Source organism: Staurois parvus, unplaced genomic scaffold (genome assembly GCF_062004578.1).
Source record: "Staurois parvus isolate SC_StPar_1 unplaced genomic scaffold, SC_StPar_1.0 ptg000025l, whole genome shotgun sequence".
NCBI classification, from domain to species: domain Eukaryota; kingdom Metazoa; phylum Chordata; class Amphibia; order Anura; family Ranidae; genus Staurois; species Staurois parvus.
In genome coordinates this window covers 18,648,593-18,667,989 of record NW_028317821.1, presented here as the reverse complement: position 1 = coordinate 18,667,989, position 19,397 = coordinate 18,648,593, and the positions used below count along the sequence as shown (strand labels likewise).

The 19,397-nt window shown below is 42.3% G+C and overlaps 1 protein-coding gene across 1 annotated transcript in view; it reads right to left on the bottom strand.

Moving 5' to 3' along the window:
* The window catches only part of OTOGL (otogelin like), a 204,650-nt gene that overhangs the window by 94,644 nt on the left and 90,609 nt on the right, over positions 1 to 19,397 (bottom strand). The window contains exons 25-26 of the mRNA XM_089652693.1: positions 6,088 to 6,228; positions 5,849 to 5,995 (exon numbers count right to left, since the gene is read on the bottom strand). Coding sequence (XP_089508819.1) covers positions 5,849 to 5,995; positions 6,088 to 6,228 — 288 coding nt within the window. The remainder of the gene's footprint in view (positions 1 to 5,848; positions 5,996 to 6,087; positions 6,229 to 19,397) is intronic.

Genomic DNA, 19,397 nt, shown 5'->3' with positions numbered 1-19,397 from the left:
TGATTCTCACAATATAAAGCTCTTCACTGTAGGATTGATAGTTTTTAAAACTACGACCATTTGAAGACGCCAGTGAAGTGAGCAATTTGGAGCAGTTTGTTTTTAACCATTCTTCTCTGCCCTATTTGAAATCTAATTTTGAATTTGTGACAGTTTGGCCGGCTTCTGGTTAAAGGTTTGGAAATAAGTTTTCTAACAGTAGAGAGTATTTGAGGTGTTTCAACGCCCACTCCAGTTGTAGACTACTGGTGGAGGCAAGAACACTTCACACAATTTCCCCAGAAATTGTAGCTTTTCTAGTTATTATTATTATTATACAGGATTTATATAGCGCCAATGGTTTGCTCAGCGCTTTACATTATGGTCGGAGACAATACAGTAACAATACAGTTCAATACAAGAAGTAAGTGAGGGCCCTGCTCCATGGAGCTTACAATCTAGGAGGGAGGGGTGAATGGTACAGTAGGTAGTCACTGTGGGGGATGGAGTGGTTGGAAGAGTAGAGGATTCCAGAATGAGCAGAGAGCGGGATAGGCTTCCCTGAAGAGACAGGTTTTCAGCGATCGTCTAAAGGCAAGTAGAGTAGGTGATAGTCTGATAGATTGGGGTAGGGAGTTCCAGAGGATGGGTGACACCCTGGAGAAGTCTTGGAGATGAGCATGGGAGGAGGAGATAAGGGAGCTAGAGAGTAAGAGGTCTTGCGAGGAGCGAAGTGTAGGGTTTGGGTGATATTTAGAGATAAGATCGGTTATATAAATAGGGGCAGTGTTGTGGATGGCTTTATATGTCATTGTTAGAGTTTTGAATTTTATCCGTTGGGCAACTGGGAGCCAGTGGAGGAATTGGCAGAGAGGGGTGGCGGATACAGAACGGTTAGTAAGGTGGATGAGTCTGGCAGCAGCGTTCATGATAGACTGGAGAGGGGATAGCTTGCGATGAGGTAGCCCAATGACGAGGGAGTTACAGTAGTCGAGGCGTGATATGACAAGGGAGTGAATAAGTTGCTTAGTGGTTTCCGGGGTTAGGAACGGTCGTATCTTGGAGATGTTGTGGAGGTGAAGTCTACAGGATTTTGTCAGCGATTGGATCTGGTGCTGGAAGGACAGAGGGGAGTCTAGGGTTACACCTAGTACCCTGGCGTGAGGGGATGGACTGAGGATGGTGTTAGCGATATTTATGGTGAAGTCAGTGGTGGTGGTGCAGGCAGGGGGGAATACTAGGAGCTCAGTTTTGGAAAGGTTGAGTTTGAGGAAGTGGAGTGACATCCAAGCCGATATGTTGCTTAGTAGGCTAGCGATGTGGGTGGAAACTGAAGGGGTGAGGTGAGGGGTAGACAGATAGATTTGCGTGTCATCAGCATAGAGATGGTAATTGAAGCCGTGAGAGTTTATCAAGTGACCAAGGGAGGAGGTATAGATGGAGAAGAGAAGGGGTCCGAGGACAGAACCTTGAGGGACCCCTACAGAGAGAGGGAGTGAGGAGGAGGTGGCAGCGTTATAGGTAGCACTGAAGGAGTGCTGTGATAGATAGGAGGAGAACCAGGAGAGAGCGGAGTCGCTGAGGCCAAAAGAGTATAGTTTTTTGAGGAGGAGGGGATGGTCAACCATGTCAAAAGCCGCGGAGAGGTCGAGTAGTAGGAGTATTGAATAGTGGCCGTTGGTTTTTGCAGTTAGTAGGTCATTAGAGAGCTTTAATAGGGCAGTTTTGGTGGAGTGTAGACGGCGAAAGCCAGACTGTAAGGGGTCGAGAAGGTTGTTGTCGGTGAGGTGGGAGCTCAGATGATTGTAGACTAAGCGTTCTAGGAGTTTAGAGGTAAATGGCAGCAGTAAGATGGGTCTAAGGTTGTTCAGCTTGGTGGGGTCTAGGGAGGGTTTTTTAAGTATGGGAGTGATGTGCGCGTGCTTTAGAGGGGAGGGGAATGCACCTGTAGAGAGGGAGAGATTGAAGATGTGAGTGAGGGAGCATAGGATGGAAGGAGTTGTGAGGGTACAGGGTCCAGGGGGCAGGTGGTGAGGTGGGCTTCTGAGAAGACCTTAAGGACCTCTTCAGTGGTAGCGAGGTCAAAGGAGGAAAGTGTTGAGGGAGGTATGGTATGAGGAATGCTAAGAGGGGTGGGTGCCTGTGTAGTGGTGATATCCCTACGAGTTGGGTCGATCTTGTTTTGGAAGTGGTGAGCAATCTCGTGGGCAGTGAGTGAGGCGTTGGGTGGCAGTGAAGAAAGTAGAGAGTTAAAGGTAGAGAAGAGACAATGAGGACTTGAAGAGAAGGTATTAATGAGGGTGACAAAGTAAGCTTGTTTGGCAGTGTGAAGGGAGGAAGTGTATGTTAGGAAGGCAGATTTATAACGGGTGAACGCTTGGTGGGATTTGGTTTTAAGCCATAATCGCTCCAGCATGCAACTGTGTCGTTTGAGATTTCGGGTGTGGTCAGTATTCCAAGGTTGTAGAGGTCGGGGCCTGATGCTTCATGTTGTTAGGAGAGCAAGCGAGTCTAGAGCGGATGAAAGAGAGTTGTTGTAGACAGCAGTGGCCAGGTCAGGGCATGACAGGGGGTTGGTGCTGTCATAGAGTTGGTCAGTTGCGGAGTGAAAGGGAGCCAGGTTTAGGTTTCGGAGGTTTCTGCTGGTAATTGTCTGCTGTTTAGTGGGGTAGGTATTAGAGGACGATTAAAATACTTGATTTTTTGCGTGCTTTTACCTGCAAGATGGTGTCAGGGTCTCTGTAAAGATTAGAATTAAGAGAAACTCTCAATTAAAGATAAATTATGCTTTGTGATGTAGAAATGTCAAGCTTATTCTAGTACACTTGCTATCAGATTTGAAGAGCTTTATCTCTGTGAAACAGAGACCTAAGTTTATTAGGAGTGTTTTGTGGTTTTGCACGTTTTTTATTTATTCTGTTCAAGACTGAAAATGCAATTTTATTTTATTTTTTTCACTCAGGTAAATATGAAATATTGCATTTTAATATTTATTTTTTAATTTGAACCAGCAGGTTCATGTTTATGCTACCTGCTGGTAGCATAAAAAATGCTGATTACAGCCCAAACTGAAATTTACACACACTGATGAACACTGATTTATTTTATTTAATATTTATTTATTAGAGGTACTTATACAAACATGTACATTCACATCAGTCCCTAACCCTCAAGGAGTGTACAATCTAAAGTTCCTAACTTCCATTCATACATACACATACTAGGGTGAATTTAGACAGGATCCAATTAACCTACCACCATGTCTTGGGAGTATACTGGAGTACCTGGAGGAAACCCATGTAGGCACAGGGAGAACATGCAAACTGCAGGCTGGTGGTGCCATGGTTGGGATTTGAACCAACGACCCAAGCATTGCCAGGTGGAAGGGCTAACCATTTAGCCACTGTGCTGCCCACTGATAACATCAGATAGATACATTCCAGGTTTTAGTAAGAGTCAGCCTGTCTAAAATGCACATAATTACTGCTGGAGTGTCTTTTTAGCTACCCAGCAGAGCTCTGGGAATTCTTTGTAATTTAAAATGCATAACCTTTAAAAAATGTAAAGAAGAACTCCAAGAATTGGATTACTTTTTATTACTGTGGGCCAGCACGGTCCACATGAATTAAACAGGTACAACTTACATGCTGCTGCTGATGAGTCTGTAATTTTCTTTTGTAGCCTATGCTACATACATAGCACCTGTGTCAGCAAGTGCTCCAGCAACTTCACCTATGTGTGCTGAATAAAGAAAGTCTCCTGCTCTGGTAAATCCACCACTCAGGATAACCCTTGTATTATTTCATTGAGTACAAGACTTCCTCTAATTGGCTGAGGCAGAGATGTCATTCATGTGCCTCTTCACCACGGCCAATCAGTGGAAGCTAAACTGACCCAAAGTAAGTGTATAAAGTAATCCCATTTCAAAAGTTCCTCTTTAAATAAAAATTATACAAAACCATTTATTTTGTTAAAAGAGTCAGCAACATGCTACCTGTCTTATATCCCATACACACGATCAGATAATTGGATGATAATAATAGTTTTCGGAGCGACCATACGATAATTGTTGGTACACAGCTTTCAATAGCCAATCACAACAGTTCATCCAACAATATCCAAAGGGATAAACATGAAATCTTTTGCCGGACAAAAGAGTGAACAACTATTGTTTAACCAGCACAGTAGGGTGTCTCCACTCATTAGATGCACTAGCAAATTTAGATGGACTTGAACAGCAAATTCAAGCTAAACTCCAGCTTACACTTTTTAAAATGGAACTAAATCTTCTATTGAACAGTTTAAAAAAAAATGGTTACATTCCCGCCATGTTGGGAATGCTGTCACATTTGCTTGTGCTAGCAAGCAAACATTCAAACCATCAAATGCTGTCATACCTGATCAATGTGCAGCACCATGGCACTTGCAGATCAAATAAAGGCTAAGATGGCATCTTCCTTGGCTGAAAACTATAGGAGGGTTTGTTCCAATTTAAGCAGTTATGCAAAATGTTTTTTTTTTTTCCCTTTTGGGATAAAGGTTTTCTATTAGGGCTCGTCCACACCAGATGCAGTCCAGTGCGTTTTTTTTTTCTGCATCAAAAATGCATGCACAGTGTTTTCTATGTATTTCAAGGCTCTAGTTCACACCGGTGCAGTCAGTTCCAGTCAGTTTCCAGTGCAGAAAAAAAGTTAAAAATGCTACATTTGTTTGGCACAGAACTGTACTGGAACCAGGGGCGGACTGACCATTTGGAAACTCGGGCACTGCCCGAGGGCCTGGGGTCAGTAGGGGGCCCCATGAGATGCTCCTAGTACCTTTTTCATAGGCTTTTTTGAGTTTGGGCAAGGACACAGGGGCCCCATGGTCCCCTATTGCCCAGGGGCCCCATGAGTTGTCAGTACGCCCCTGACTGGAACACAGCAATATGTATCAAAAACACACCAGAACTGAATGTGGTGTGAATTGTACACAAAAACACAACCAGAACACATCCAGAATGTGTTTTTGTGGTATGAACTGGCCCTAAATTAATAAAAAGCTGGCTGTTATAAGAACCCCTGTTTGTACCCAGGGGAGGACTGACAACTCATGGGGCCCCCGGGCAATAGGGGATCATGGGGCCCCTGTGTCCTTGCCCACACTCAAAAAAGCCTATGAAAAAGGTACCAGGGGCATCTCATGGGGCCCCCTACTGACCCAGGGCCCTCGGGCAGTGCCCGAGTGCTCGAATGGTCAGTCCGCCCCTGTTTGTACCAGAATTCTAACTGCCACTTTTGCTGGAAAGATGGTCTGTTAAAGAAAAGAACAGATTACTGGCAAGATCAACATAATACTTTGCTTTGCAATCACTGCATTTTTAACTCAGGGTGCAGAGTTTGACAGGCAGCACCACCCAACAAACTAGCCCATTGAGTTGAATGGGGCCACACCACATCTGTAAGCCGAATGCTCAGCTTGCAGTTGCATCACAGTCCTGCAATTGAAAATTGCCATTCAGAAATTTAAAAATATAAGTTAAAAAAAGAGACAGGCTTTTGGAATGCTTTAGTAGTGTCTCCTGAATGGTTGTCAGCCATTGTTATACCACCCTGTGAAAAGCTTTCCACCACGGATCGCTTTTTAGATTGTGGTAAGCAGTACCACAAACATAAAAGAAGCCTTAAAAAAGGAGAAAACCTTAAAAAAGGAGAAAACTAATGCAGCCAATACACATAAGGATTGGTAGATGGCAATTTAATACATGCTTTTGGGTGTACTCAATACTGAATTAAGACTGCTATAAAAATGGTTCTCCTTTTTTCCATAACTATGAAATAAATGTTGTAGTAATAAAAACGTTGAAAAGCAAGCAACTACCACTACTCACTTTCCACCGAGGTCCAACTTTAACATGGATTGTGGTTTTCTTATCCCATAATATTGTTATGTCTAATTCTGGAAAGTGCACCACTGTGTAAAACCCAGCCTTCCAATGCTGATATCTAGAAGATCCATGCTGTATTCGAAATTGTCTCTACAGAAATAGAAAAATAACCATATTAGTGAGTATCTTGAATCTCAGCTAAATAACAGATATTTAAAGGAAACATACTAAGATCTACTCACTCTAATCTGCTTTTCTGACGTGTCAGTAAAATAAATATCAGTGCCTCCCACAGAGATGACAAGATTTTTTGAACAAATGATGTCATTATCAAAGCATTTCTTATTCTGAGCAATGATAGAAACATTGGAATTATCAGCACTCTGTGAGAAAGGGGAAAATCCAACAGAAAAAAACAAGTTACTATTGTTAATTACTCATTTGTACCATTAAAAATATTTAACGTTTTACGTTTCAAGTGTTACTAAACCCAGGACCCTGCATTCACTATATCTGGTCTCCCACAGTACACACAACATGGAAATGCAATTATTTTAGTAAATATAAACTGCTAAATACCTTTTCTCATCAGCAGTATATAGCAGTCTTGTAACTTCTAGAAGTGTCCAGCCAAGCACTGGTTAAAGCTTGTAGGAGGAGATTTCATTCACATCTATAAGGATGCAAAACCCCTGACCTCTGTCTGACCAGTGCAGATTGGCCCTGTGCTGATCACATGCACTCTCCCAAGAAAAAAAAAACTCTCTAGCAATACACACCAAACTGAGCATGTGCAGAATGCCTATGTTCAGTCTGCCTTATCAGGAGATAAGAGGTGGATGCTTGAAAAAGGGGAAGAACAGAGCATTCAGGATCAAACAGCTGTGCTGATCACATGCACCCTTCCAAAGAAAAAAAACTCTCTTGCCATAAACACTAAACTGAGCAAATGCAAAGTGACTCCTAGCGCTCTGTACTATGAGTTGGGGACAGTATACGAAGGGGAGGATCAGAGAAGACAGGATCAAAAAGCCTTTTGCACAATGCGGAGGATTAACCCCGCATGTTCCACAGTGAGTATAACCAGCATGCTTTACTGCATATGCAGACTGATTTTACTGTTGTGGGTTTAGTAACACTTTAAGATAAGAATGTGCCATTCATGTTCCCTGCAACACTGAACCTTAGACTGCTCATGCACTAATAGATTTTCAAACAAACGTTTGTACCAATAGTTGTACGAACATTCGTACAAATGTTCCCAGTGCATTCAATAACTTGATGACTGTCACTTAAAAGTATTTCAAGATTTTGTTTGCTTTTAATAGTTAGGAATGAATGTCATTTTCACATAGCAAAGCACATACACTGTTGGAAATTTGTTAGTTCAAGAAAATTTAATGTCCTGTCACTTTGGATTTTCTCGTCACAGTAGTCAATAATGAACTAATAATTAGAAAACTGATTGAACATTTTTTAAACTAAAAATTAAAACAAAATGTTACTAGTGGGCAGCACAGTAGCTAAATGGTTAGCACTTCCACCTGGCAGTACTAGGGTTGTTGGTTCAAATCCCAGCCATGGCACCTCCTGCCTGGAGTTTGTTCTCCCCTGTGCCTGCGTGGTTTTCCTCCGGGTACTCCGGTTTCCTCCCACTCTTCAAAGACATGCTGGTAGGTTAATTGGCTCCTGTCTAAATTGGCCCTAATATGTGTATGTATGAATGTAGGTTGAGGACCTTAGACTGTATGCCCCTTGAGGGTTAGGGACTGATGTGACTGTACAATATATATGTGTAAAGTGCTGCATAAATTGACAGGGCTATATAAGTACCTGAAATAAATAAATAGTGTATAGTCAGATTTCCTAGATTGTAAGCTCCAAGGAGCAGGGCCCTCCTATCCCTACTGTATTGTTACTGTATTGTCTCCCATTATATTGTAAAGCGCTGAGCAAACTGTTGGCGCAATATAAATCCTGTATAATAATAATATATAGATATATACCTCTTAGATTGTAAGCTGTGAATGGACACACGGAGCAGTGGGTGCCCCATAGCAAGTTGCTTACTGTGGGGGCACCCACTGCTACGTCAGTGTTAGGATTTTGAATTTGATCCGTTGCGCAATCGGAAGCCAGTGGAGGGTTTGGCAGAGGGGGGTGGCGGAGATGGAGAGGTTGGAAAGGTGAATGAGTCTGGCAGCCGTATTCAGGATTGACTGAAGCGGGGATAGCCAGCGGCGAGGCAGGCCAGTGAGGAGGGAGTTGCAGTAGTCGAGTCGTGATATGATGAGGGAGTGGATGAGCTGTTTAGTGGTTTCTGGGGTTAGGAACGTGCAGATTTTGGTGATGTTGCGGAGGTGGAGTCTGCACGAGTTTGTTAAAGATTGGACTTGGGGCTGGAAGGATAAGTTGGAGTCTAGAATGATACCAAGTACTCTGGCCTGCGGGGCGGGTTTGATGGTGGCGTTGTTGGATGTGACGGAGAAGGGCGGAGACCGAGGGGGTGAGGTGGGGGGTTGAGAGATAGATTTGTGTGTCGTCGGCATAGAGGTGGTAGTTGAAGCCGTGAGAGTGTATGAGTTGGCCAAGGGAGGAGGTGTAGATGGAGAAGAGAAGGGGCCCGAGGACAGAGCCTTGAGGGACCCCAACAGAGAGGGGGAGTGAGGGGGAGGTGGTAGCATTATAGGTAACGCTGAAAGAGCATTGTGACAGGTAGGATGAGAGCCAGGAGAAAGCAGAATCTCTGAGGCCGAGGGAGTGTAGTTTTTTGAGGAGGAGGGGGTGGTCGACTGTGTCAAAGGCCGCAGAGAGGTCAAGGAGTAGGAGCACTGAATAGTGGCCATTAGGTTTGGCGGTTAGCAGGTCGTTGGAGAGTTTGAGTAAGGAGGTTTCGGTGGAGTGTAGGGGACGGAAGCCAGACTGTAGGGGATCGAGGAGGTTGTTGTCGTTGAGGTGAGAGCTTAGGCGGGTGTAGACTAGGCGCTCGAGGAGTTTAGATGTAAATGGGAGCAGGGAGATGGGTCTGAGGTTGTTCGGGTCATTGGGGTCCAGGGAGGGCTTTTTAAGTATGGGGGTGATGTGTGCATGTTTCAGAGAGGAGGGGAAAGTGCCGGAGGAGAGGGAGAGATTAAAGATGTGGGTGAGGGAGCGTAGGATGGAGGGGAAGGGAGGTCATAGGAGTTGTGAGGGGATAGGGTCAAGGGGGCAGGTGGTGAGGCGGGCATCAGAGAGGATCTTGGAGACTTCCTCGATGGTAGTAAGGTCAAAGGTGTGGAGTGTTGGGGGGGCTTCAGTATGAGGAATGTAGGGTGGGGTGGAATTGGAGATCAGAGCAGTGGTGGGGCCGTGGGAGAGGGGTGATGAGGGGGTAGTTGAGTGAGGGCGAACGGGGTTGGAGGGAGTTTGAGCAGCAACGAAGTCCCTGCGGGTTATGTTGAGGGAGAGGGGGGATGAGGGGGTAGCTGTGTGAGAGGGGACGGGTTGAGAGGGCGTGTGAGTTGCGGCGATGTCCTTGCGAATTGTGTCAATCTTGTTTTTGAAGTGATTGGCAATCTCAAGGGCACTGAGTGAGGTGCTGGGCTGAGGTGGGGGTGGCGAGAGTAGAGAGTTGAAGGTGGAGAAGAGTCGGCAAGGATTGGAGGAGAGGGCCTTGATGAGAGTCAGGAAGTAGGCTTGTTTGGCTGCGTGGAGGGAGGAGGTGTAGGTGTGGAAGGAAGATTTGTAGTGGGTGAAGGCTTGTTGGGATTTGGTTTTGCGCCATAGTCGCTCCAGGGCACGACTGAATAGACTTTTGTTTTGTTTTTTTTTTCTTAATTTAAGCCTTTAATGTATATGTATGTTTTGTATTGTGGAAGAGAAGTAGAGCACCCCAAGCAACACAGGCAAAGAAATAATGTATAAATTCTATGAACATGGTGCTGCTAATTTTACCTCTGTGAGGAATCCAATTGACCTTTAGAGGTTTGGACCCACCCAGACCTTACATTTAAATATGTAGGGACCTTCCACTTGTTGCCTTGATCCCAAAAATGAATGTCTTTATGAGTTACTGAATTATGGTTTACAAAAATCAAAGAGGGCAAGATCTGGTGCAGCTCTGCAAAGAAACCAATCAGCTTCCAGGTTTTATTGTCAAAGCTTAATTGTACAAGCTGACGTCAGAAGCTGATTGGCTACCATGCACAGCTGCACCAGATTTTGCATTCTCCAGTTTTAGTAAATCAACCCCAGCAAGTTCACGTCCATGCACACAACCTGTAAATGAACAGTGATAGCACAGTACTAGTGATGAGCCGAACACTCCTGTGTTCAATTTGTGGTCAAACATGCCAACCTAATGAATGTTCGACCGCAAACTTCGAACTCAATGCAAGTCTATGGGACTCGAATTTGTAAATTCAAAAGTCCCATTTTGAAGGCTTATATGCAAGTTATTGGCCATAAAAGGGGTATGGGGACTAGGGTACTGCCCTGAGGGACATGAGTCAGTGGAAAAATTTTTTTTCCAAAAGTACCGTTTTTAAAGGAGCAGTCATTTTTCATTGCTTAAAGTACAAAAAAAAAAATGTCTTTACATATCATGCCTGAGCAGTCCCTTTAACCTACCTGCAAAGTTGCAAATATGTACAACTTTGCAGGTATGTAGATGTATATAGAACATGTTGCTGAAGGACTGACATTTTTATAAAAAAAATTACATTATTACATATATTAAAAAAAACAGCGACCCTTTAGGTCTGGTAAGAAGGTTAGGAGGGACCCCACAGTAAAAACATTTTTTTTTAAATGCGTGGTGTTCTACCTTAAAGGACTTTTAAGGGGAATCCACCTCCCAAAAATGGGGGGAAAGTGCGTAGAATTCCCTCTAAAAGCCATACCAGGCACTTTAGGCCTGGTAGGATTTTTAAGGGGAACCCCACCTCCACAAAATGAGGGAAAAAAGCGTGGAGTCCCCCCTAAATTTCTACCAGACACTTGATTCGAACACAGGCCTGGCAGGCCAGGAAAGGGGGGTTGGGTGAACAAATGCCCTCCCGTGGCTTACCAGGCTACGTGCCCTCGGCATGGGGATGGTGTCCCCATGTCGATGGGAACAAGGGCCTCTTCCCCACAACCTTGGCCCAGTGGTTGTGGGCAACTTCGGGCAGTGGAGCTCATTAGCATCAGGGTACCCCTTTAAAGAAAGGGGCACCCTGATGCTGCCCCCCCTTGTGAATGAGTAAGGGGTACTTGTACCCCTAACCATTCACTAAAGGGTTACATTGAGTAAAAGATAAAGAAACCAGACTTTTGAAAAATTCCTTTATTGAACAAAAAACAAAACAACAGTTCTTGACAAGTCCTTTATTACAAAAAAAAAAGCCAAACAACTTGTTCCATCGTTGTAATCCATCGTCAATCATGGTGTCCAGTGATGTCACGACGAAGCCGACTCTCCAAAATAAGAAAAAACTGACGCCTGCCGACCTATCCACACCCGTCGAGCACTTGCCGCAATCTGACATTTGCCAGTCAGATGTAAACAATTGTGCTGTGATTGGCCAAAGCATTGCACCTGGCTTGTGGTAAGGTGCATTGCTTTGGCAAATCACAATGCACTGTGAGAGCGCAGTGCATTGTGAGGAGCGGCGGGAGAACAGGAACACACAAACGGCTGATGTTCAAGTCGACTCGAACATCAAGCCCATCCCTACACAGTACATATGAGATTACCCCTCTGCTCTCTACTCCTGTCAGAATGTTCCTTCCCAGCACTGTGTGACAGATATTAGCAGCTTTCAAAGTAAAAATGAGGGAAGATAAAGCATTAGGAAACAGGGCAGTCACGAGCAAACACAAAGCAACGCTAAAGTGAGTAATTCAGGGAGGGGAGAACTTTGTGCCTGGGGCACTTTCTATGTTTTGTACGTCTGACCCCTGCACCCTGTGCCTTACATACTCCTGTCCCTTGCACTATGTACATTTTGTACTCCTGTCCCCTGTGTTCTGTACGTTACTGCCTTGTGGATATACTGTGACGTATATATTCCTGACCAAGATCTTCATGATCTCAACAGTTGCTGGTTGTTAAGTAGTCCCCAGCTATTTTAATGAAGTTCTTTAAATTAGTCTCAGAAAAAGTGTTGACTCTATAGCAGTGTTTCTCAACCATTTTTCAGTCAAGGCACCCGTTAAAATTATGGACAGTCCCGAGGCACCTTTTAAAATTATGGACTGTCCTGAGGCACCCCATTCTAAAATGTGAAAAACTATTCTAATAGTTTTTATATAATGCAGCAACATCCACACATGTAGGACACCCAACATTAGAGGTGATTTATTCTTCCAAAGGAAACACACTTTTGCACACTGGCACTGTGTCACGTACCTGATTGGAGACTGAAATGACGAGGTCGGCCTCACTTGTGTCACTAGCCCTGACCCCACTGGAGTTGGAACAGAGGGAGTCTAGGGACCAGGGGGACAAGAGCGCCAGTAGATGTTGTTTGCAGCTCTTGCAGATGACGACTTTGGAAGACTGATGATCTTCTGATTCAGGCACAGTAGTAGCAAGCAGAGCAGGTCTTGTAGATTGCCAGGCGTGCACCAGAGCAAGGCAGGACATGAGGGTGAGAGACAGGAGCAGTGTCATAGGAATAGCCAGGGTCCTCAACAGATGGACAGCATGGTACAGAATCAGAAGCAAAGCCAAAGTCAGCAGCAGAGCCGAAGTCGGGAACCAGTATCAATCAGGAGAGCAATCAGGTCAGGAACAAGCTGGGTCAGCAACAAAGGAATCACACAGGCACAAGCAGGACACGGGGGAGCTGAAGACCAGTCAGCACCTAACATGGGCAGAGGCACTCTTTAAATAGCCCATCTGGCGTCAATGTTCGGCATGCGCGTGCGTGTGCACGATCACGCATTTCCGCGCGCATGCGCACAACCAACCACTCTTCTCCGGCCGTTTCTATGCGCATGCGCATTTCTATTCACAATTCGTCTCACCGGAAATCCCTTACACACTTACTAGTATTCCAGTATTTCTCTTCTCCCTCAGTTTTTATCCATCACTGAGATAATGTGATCCCAGCACTGATGGAGAGGGGCAGGGGAGGGGCAAACTAGGATGCTGCGCAGGCAGCTGACATCATCCTTCTCAACTGATGATGAGGCTTCTTCCACCCGTTGGCTTATATACACGTTTTGGGCCATTTTTAGACATTTTGCCAAGGAACCCCTGAAGAAACCTCAAGGCACTGTGGCATATGTGTACAATGTATATAATGATTAGGCTCAAGTTTTATTCAAATATACTGCTCTAAATCCCTTGTACTGTTAGCGAAAATAGGCCACACCCACCATTCACCACGGAGCAGCATCAGTGTTCTAGTCAATGTGCTCTAGGTCTTTCACAATCCTAGCAACACCCCTAGTTTTAGATTTCACATGCTTGTAAGATAATAAGCCAGCTACTTTTCTTCAACATAGCAAAAAATAATCATGACAACTTGACAACAGAAAAAAAGAACCTAATATACTGCAATATATGTTTAACAAAAGTAAAAGGTAAAGTTTGATTAGTTGATATATATTACTGTATTGATAGGAAAAGGGGAGAGCGGGAGATGGAAACCCAAAATAAAGTCTCCTCCCCTTGCTAAAGGGATTTATTAGAGTCACACCCCTTATTGCTAAGATACTGAAAATAACATATCCCTAACTGAAAAAACTCATGGGTTTTTTTAGGCGCCATACCACAAAATTAAAGTAAAATATATATGACAAATACAACTTTATTAATAAAATTCAAACCACCACTGTTGTAATGAAAATTGAGCACATAATACATTCATCTTAAAAAACCTTGTGAATGTTGATAACAAGCACAGTTAATACATCACTGCAAAATCAGGCCTTTGATAGCCTAAATATCATGATTGGCATAATTATGGGGAGTTAACACTTTACTTATGTTTCCAACGCGTTTCATGGGACCAGGCCGCTTCATCAGGGAGACAAAGTATAAAAATCCAAAATGACATCAATGACTTTGCAGGAGGCCAATGGAAAAAAAACATGAGCATAGGTCCAAGCAGGAGTAAAGAAGATCTCTCAAAGAATATTGATGTCCAAAATTAAACTTTTTGGTTATAAACTAATTTGGGGGGGTTTTTTTACTAAAAAGATAACTGAATACATTTTGGCCAAGATTTATGAAGAAAGATTATTTATTAGCAAATTTGTATATAGAAAAACACTTTTTTTCAACATTCTTGGACTTTTTCATTTAAATAGCAAAAAAATAAAAATCCCAATGGTGAATAAATACCACCTAAATACATTTTTATCTGTCTCAAAAAAATGCTAAAAAATTAATATGGGTACAATGTTGCATGACCACACAATTGTCATTCAAAGTGTGAAAGCTGAAAATTGGCCTGGACAGGAAGGGGGTGAAAGTGTCTCGACTTGAGGGGTTAAATGATGTATTATTGATTACAGAGCTGCATTAGTTTGTGTCTTTTATATCTACCTGGGTTTCATCTTTATTATTTGTGAACACACTAGTATCATAGGCAACATTTACACATAAAAATTAATTTTCTAACTTAAATTGCATTAAAAAAGTTGAATACCTTGGTTAAATGCTTTAAATAGCAATCACATGACCACACAGCCTCCGTTCATCACTGTTCCCCATTGCGCTTCCCACCACTCCATCCCCCACAGCTATTTCCTGCTGTACCACTCTCCCCTCCTTCCTAGATTGTAAGCTCCAAGGAGCAGGGCCCTCGAACCCCTCGTGTATTGTATTGTATCTGTACTGTCTCGTGTACTGTCTCCCATTATAATGTACAGCGCTGAGCAAACTGTTGGCGCTATATAAATACTGTATAATTATAATTGCAAAGGGGGGCATGTCTGTGTATGTTAAATGAGCGTCACACTTCCTACCTGCTTGGAGTTACAGGATGCCATTTGGCCTCCTCGCCGTGCTGTGTTTATTGATTGCAGCTTCCTGCAGAAGACACTATCAATCAACACAGAATGACTGGATAGGGGCATGGAAGCCAAACTGACTATGGAAAATGGAGGCACACTGTGCATGGGCACAGAATCTTGTAACTCCAATCAGGGCACACAGCTATGTAAACTGACCATACCAGCATGGATTTGCTTCCATGCTTAGTTTGGTCAGTTTGAGTTAGGATAGAAGGGGAACCACCAGGATCACCAGGTATTTCCCCCATCAAAGTAAAAATAAAAATAGAAAAGGATAGATTTACCAGCATATACTATCCATAAAAACATAACACCTAGTTTGAATATGAATTGCTATTAAACCTAGGACCCTGCATTCACTCTATCTGGTCTCCCACAGTACACAGAACATGGAAGTGCAATTATTTTAGTAAATATAAACTGCTAAATACCTTTCCTCATCAGCAGTTAGAGCAGTCTTGTGACTTCTATCAGTGCCCAGCAGAGCACTGGTTATAGCTTGTAGGAGGAATTTTCTTTCTACTCTAGGAGGATGCAGAACCCCTGACCTTTGTCTAGACAGTGCTGATTGGCCCTGTGCTGATCGCATGCACTCTCTCAAGAAGAAAAAAACGACTTCTTTAGCAATACACACTAAACTGAGCATGTGCAGAGTGACTCCCATACGATATGTCTTATTGGGAGATAAGAGGGGGCACTGGAAGAAGGGGAGGATCAGAGAAGAAAAGATCAAATGGTTTTTTTACACAATGCAGAGGATTAACCCCTTAGGTTCCACAGTGAGTATAACAGGCATGCTTTGCTGCATATACATGACTAATTTGTGGGTTTAGTAACACTTTAGGTTAAGGGTAACATACACTTTAGGCACATTTATTATCATTGCTGATTATTATTACTATTATTATTATTTTGAGAAGAGAAGAGAAGTGGGTAGAAAGCTGTAATGAAGTAACTATATCTCATATTCTTGTGTCTACGGTTCACCTTGGAGGATTCACTTCAAATTCTGTATTTAGTAACATGAATGTGATGAACTTGGAATTACAACCAAAACAAAGCTTGCGACCATATTATACACCTATTTTCTCCAGTAACAGTTACAGCAGTGTCTTTTTTGTTGCTTTGCTTGCTAGACATTGAACAGACAAGACAACACTTCAAACATGTCTGACTGAATGAACTGAAAATAAATATCAGTATCCAATAACGGAAAAAAAAACAAAGTATTTGTTAGATGAAAGTGCATAACCTAAAATTATGAAAATGGTTTTCCATCTTCCGTCAAATGACCTCCATTGTTTTGAGATTTTATTTTGTTCAGAAAAAAAGCACACAATTATTTTGGACAATTTTCTCATTGTATTCTTTGTTTGCCCTCACCTTGTTTATCTAACGGATTTGACATTTCTTCGGATTACATTTCAGCAATCCTGTTCTAATTAAAAATGCCTCTGATTTTCCCAAGATTATTTTCTGAAAATGTGCAAGTATCTGTTTCCTAAAGATAGCAATCTCTATGTGAGTGAGGACTTTAAAATCAATCCAAAAGACATCACGAAACTTGGTTGAGAATGTTTTGGGTGCTGATGCAGGTAACGACCAGACATAAACATAATTGCTGTCAGTTGGACTTTTGCAGAGTTTTAGCATTCTCTAAAACTAAACACACCTATGTGTGCAACAAAAACACAAATGTAAGTACCAGTAGCCAATCAGATTCCAAACATATCATAGTGCATATTAACTGAAAGTAAAGATTTGATTCATTTAAAACAGGGAGAGTGGGAAAAGCTTCAAAGATTGTAATAGTTCAGTACAGACATCTCAGATTTATTCAGCAGAAGTTTATATATTTTTAGGGAAATAATATCAAGAACATGGGATGACTAAAGCTGGCCATATACTGATCGAAATTTGCAAAATGAATGTTTACTTAACATAGTGAATAAGGTGACATTTATTTAGTTATTTCAGGTACTTATATAGCGCCGTCAATTTATGCAGCAGTTTACATGTATATTGTACGTTCACATCAGTCATGATGTTCAATTTAAAAAAAAAACGTGCAATGGAAATTTAGGATTTTTCTGATTTTGTAGATAATTGTGCATACACATCTTCACTTTATTCACTAAATTAAAAAAAATACTAACTTTTCACAGTGAAAAGTCTTTAGTCCTTTAATGAATAAACACAATATATTCACTAGCATTAACCAGTTGCAGTTTCTGCACTGCAATGCATCATGCAATCACTGGAGATCATAAATTGCTAAAGGCAGACAGCTCCTTTATGGGTTCAGCTATTATACTCTAGAGAGTATTTGTCTCCAGACCAGGACAACATGAAAAGTATGAAGTATTTCTCTAAATGTACAATCATTTTGCTTTACACAATCCACTGCCTGGAATTACATGAGTGAAGTAGCAAGGTTTAACCAAATTCATGCAGAGGCTGCCTCAGATCCTTAGAAATTACATGGGTAAACTACAGAAGCCATCAAATCCAGCAGGTATATGAAAAGGGTGCCTTTTTTGTTCTTGCTGCTCTTCTCCAGTTATAGTGCAGACAAGATGATTGTAAACAAAGCAACATTTACACTGATCTGGTCTCTTAGGCCCCTTTCACACGGGCAGTTGTACTGCTGCTTGTAAACGCAGGTTTTTTTAATTTTGAAATTCCCACACTCCTGGCACACAGATCACTTGCGTTTCTACATTGTGTTTATCTGCTTTTACGTGCGTTTACATGTGGCTGCATTTAGCTGCGGTAGTAAATTCTTGCCTTTTCTTAATGCAACTGTTTACTTATTTTTTTCTTTGTACTGCGATTAACTATGTACAGATAGCTGTGGTACATCGTTCCTAGACAGAGTCAACTTTATTTTTCCTAAATGCATAAAACCATATGTTATGAAAACATTGCTAAACGCAGTGTGTGAATGGAGCCATAGGGATGCATTGTCTGCATTTAGCTGCGGTAAGTTCTTCTAACCGCTGCTAAAAGCTGAAATCTAACCACTCGTGTGAAAGGGGCCTTAGAGCACAGAAAAAGAAAAGCAAAGGTTATACTGTAGGCTTTGTTTGCTAAGTTGTTTGACATCCCTAGGATTTATTAAATTATCTATAGTGTTTAAGAAGTACAATTATACTGGAACACAGGCAGCATGTGAATGTGCAAGTCAGGTATTCTGAACATTTAGTGCAGTGATCAGTAATATCATCCATTTTAGACTGTTGTTCTTAACTGTATATCCCCATTATTGCCATAATGTCCAACAAGGTATATCACTGTCATTGGCAGGATCTTGGTGGAATAACTAAGCTTCCAAGTTGCACTATAAAGAGTTTTAATGAGGTAGTAGATAATTGAACACTTTGGAATCCATCAAAAAACTGAGTAACTCATTTAGGAGCAACATGCTATTTAAACAGGATTGGAGTGCTGTTTAAAGAGGCGCTACAGTCTCCCCCAATAAAAATTAAAAGTTGGACGGAGGTTTTGGCCGCCATCCATATGGTTTCCCAGGTGCAGATACCAGAAGAACCCAATTATTGTCTTTTGGGTATTTTGAGTGATCTTCTGATTGAGGATATTCCCAAGCAGGCAGTAGCTAGAGCCCTTTTTCAGGCACGTATACTGATTCTGCGACATTGGGTATCTACAGATCCCCCCACGTTAAAGGAATGGATCTCTCAAATGGGGGAGACTATTCAGCTCTAAAAATATATTTACCATCATAAAGGTTGTAGTGGTAAATTTGACAAGCTATGGGCCCCTTGGCTGGAGGTTCCTGGATTAGCCCCAGTGGACTTGATCATAGACTGCATCCTGTAGGGCTTTGAAGGTGCCATGATTCCCTCTCTCAGGTATTTACACATCTGTGATAATATTTATGACACTATATATATGTATTTTACATATTCTACTATGGGGCTGGCACTTATTACCTTTGGGTGTGTTGATGAAGTGCCAAATGTATACTGCTGTTTGTAATGTGTAATGTAACTTATAGTGCTCTAATCTGGTCTTTTGTATGTGTTTTTTATGATTTATTAAAATTTTGTTTTCTGAGAAAAAAATTAAAAGTAAGCAGCTACAAATAATGTAGCTGCTGATTTTATTACAAGGACACCTACCTGTCCAGGGATCTAGCACTGCCCTCACCCGAGCCAATTCTTCAATGGGCTTTGGGTCCAGATGTCAGCATCTTAACTAAAGGAAGCCAGCTTCGTATAGCGCATGTGCAAGCCATGCTTCACCCTGTGAAGGGGGGGGTGAACTTGCGCTGGGATCGCCTAGACGATGCAGGCAGAAGTGGATACCTGTCAAAACGAGGTACCTGCGCCCCCTACCACCACCAAAAAATGTGTCAAAGGGCGGGCAAACAAGTGGAACTTCCCCTTTTGGGTGACTGTTCGCTTTAAATTTCTCCCTAAAAAACACAAAATTTTTAATTTTGCATACATACATATATTTTTACCCTTTCTATTATACCTTTGCAACATTCATGCCTTCTATTGAAAGCACAAAAAAGTCTAATTTACACAAATGGATCCTA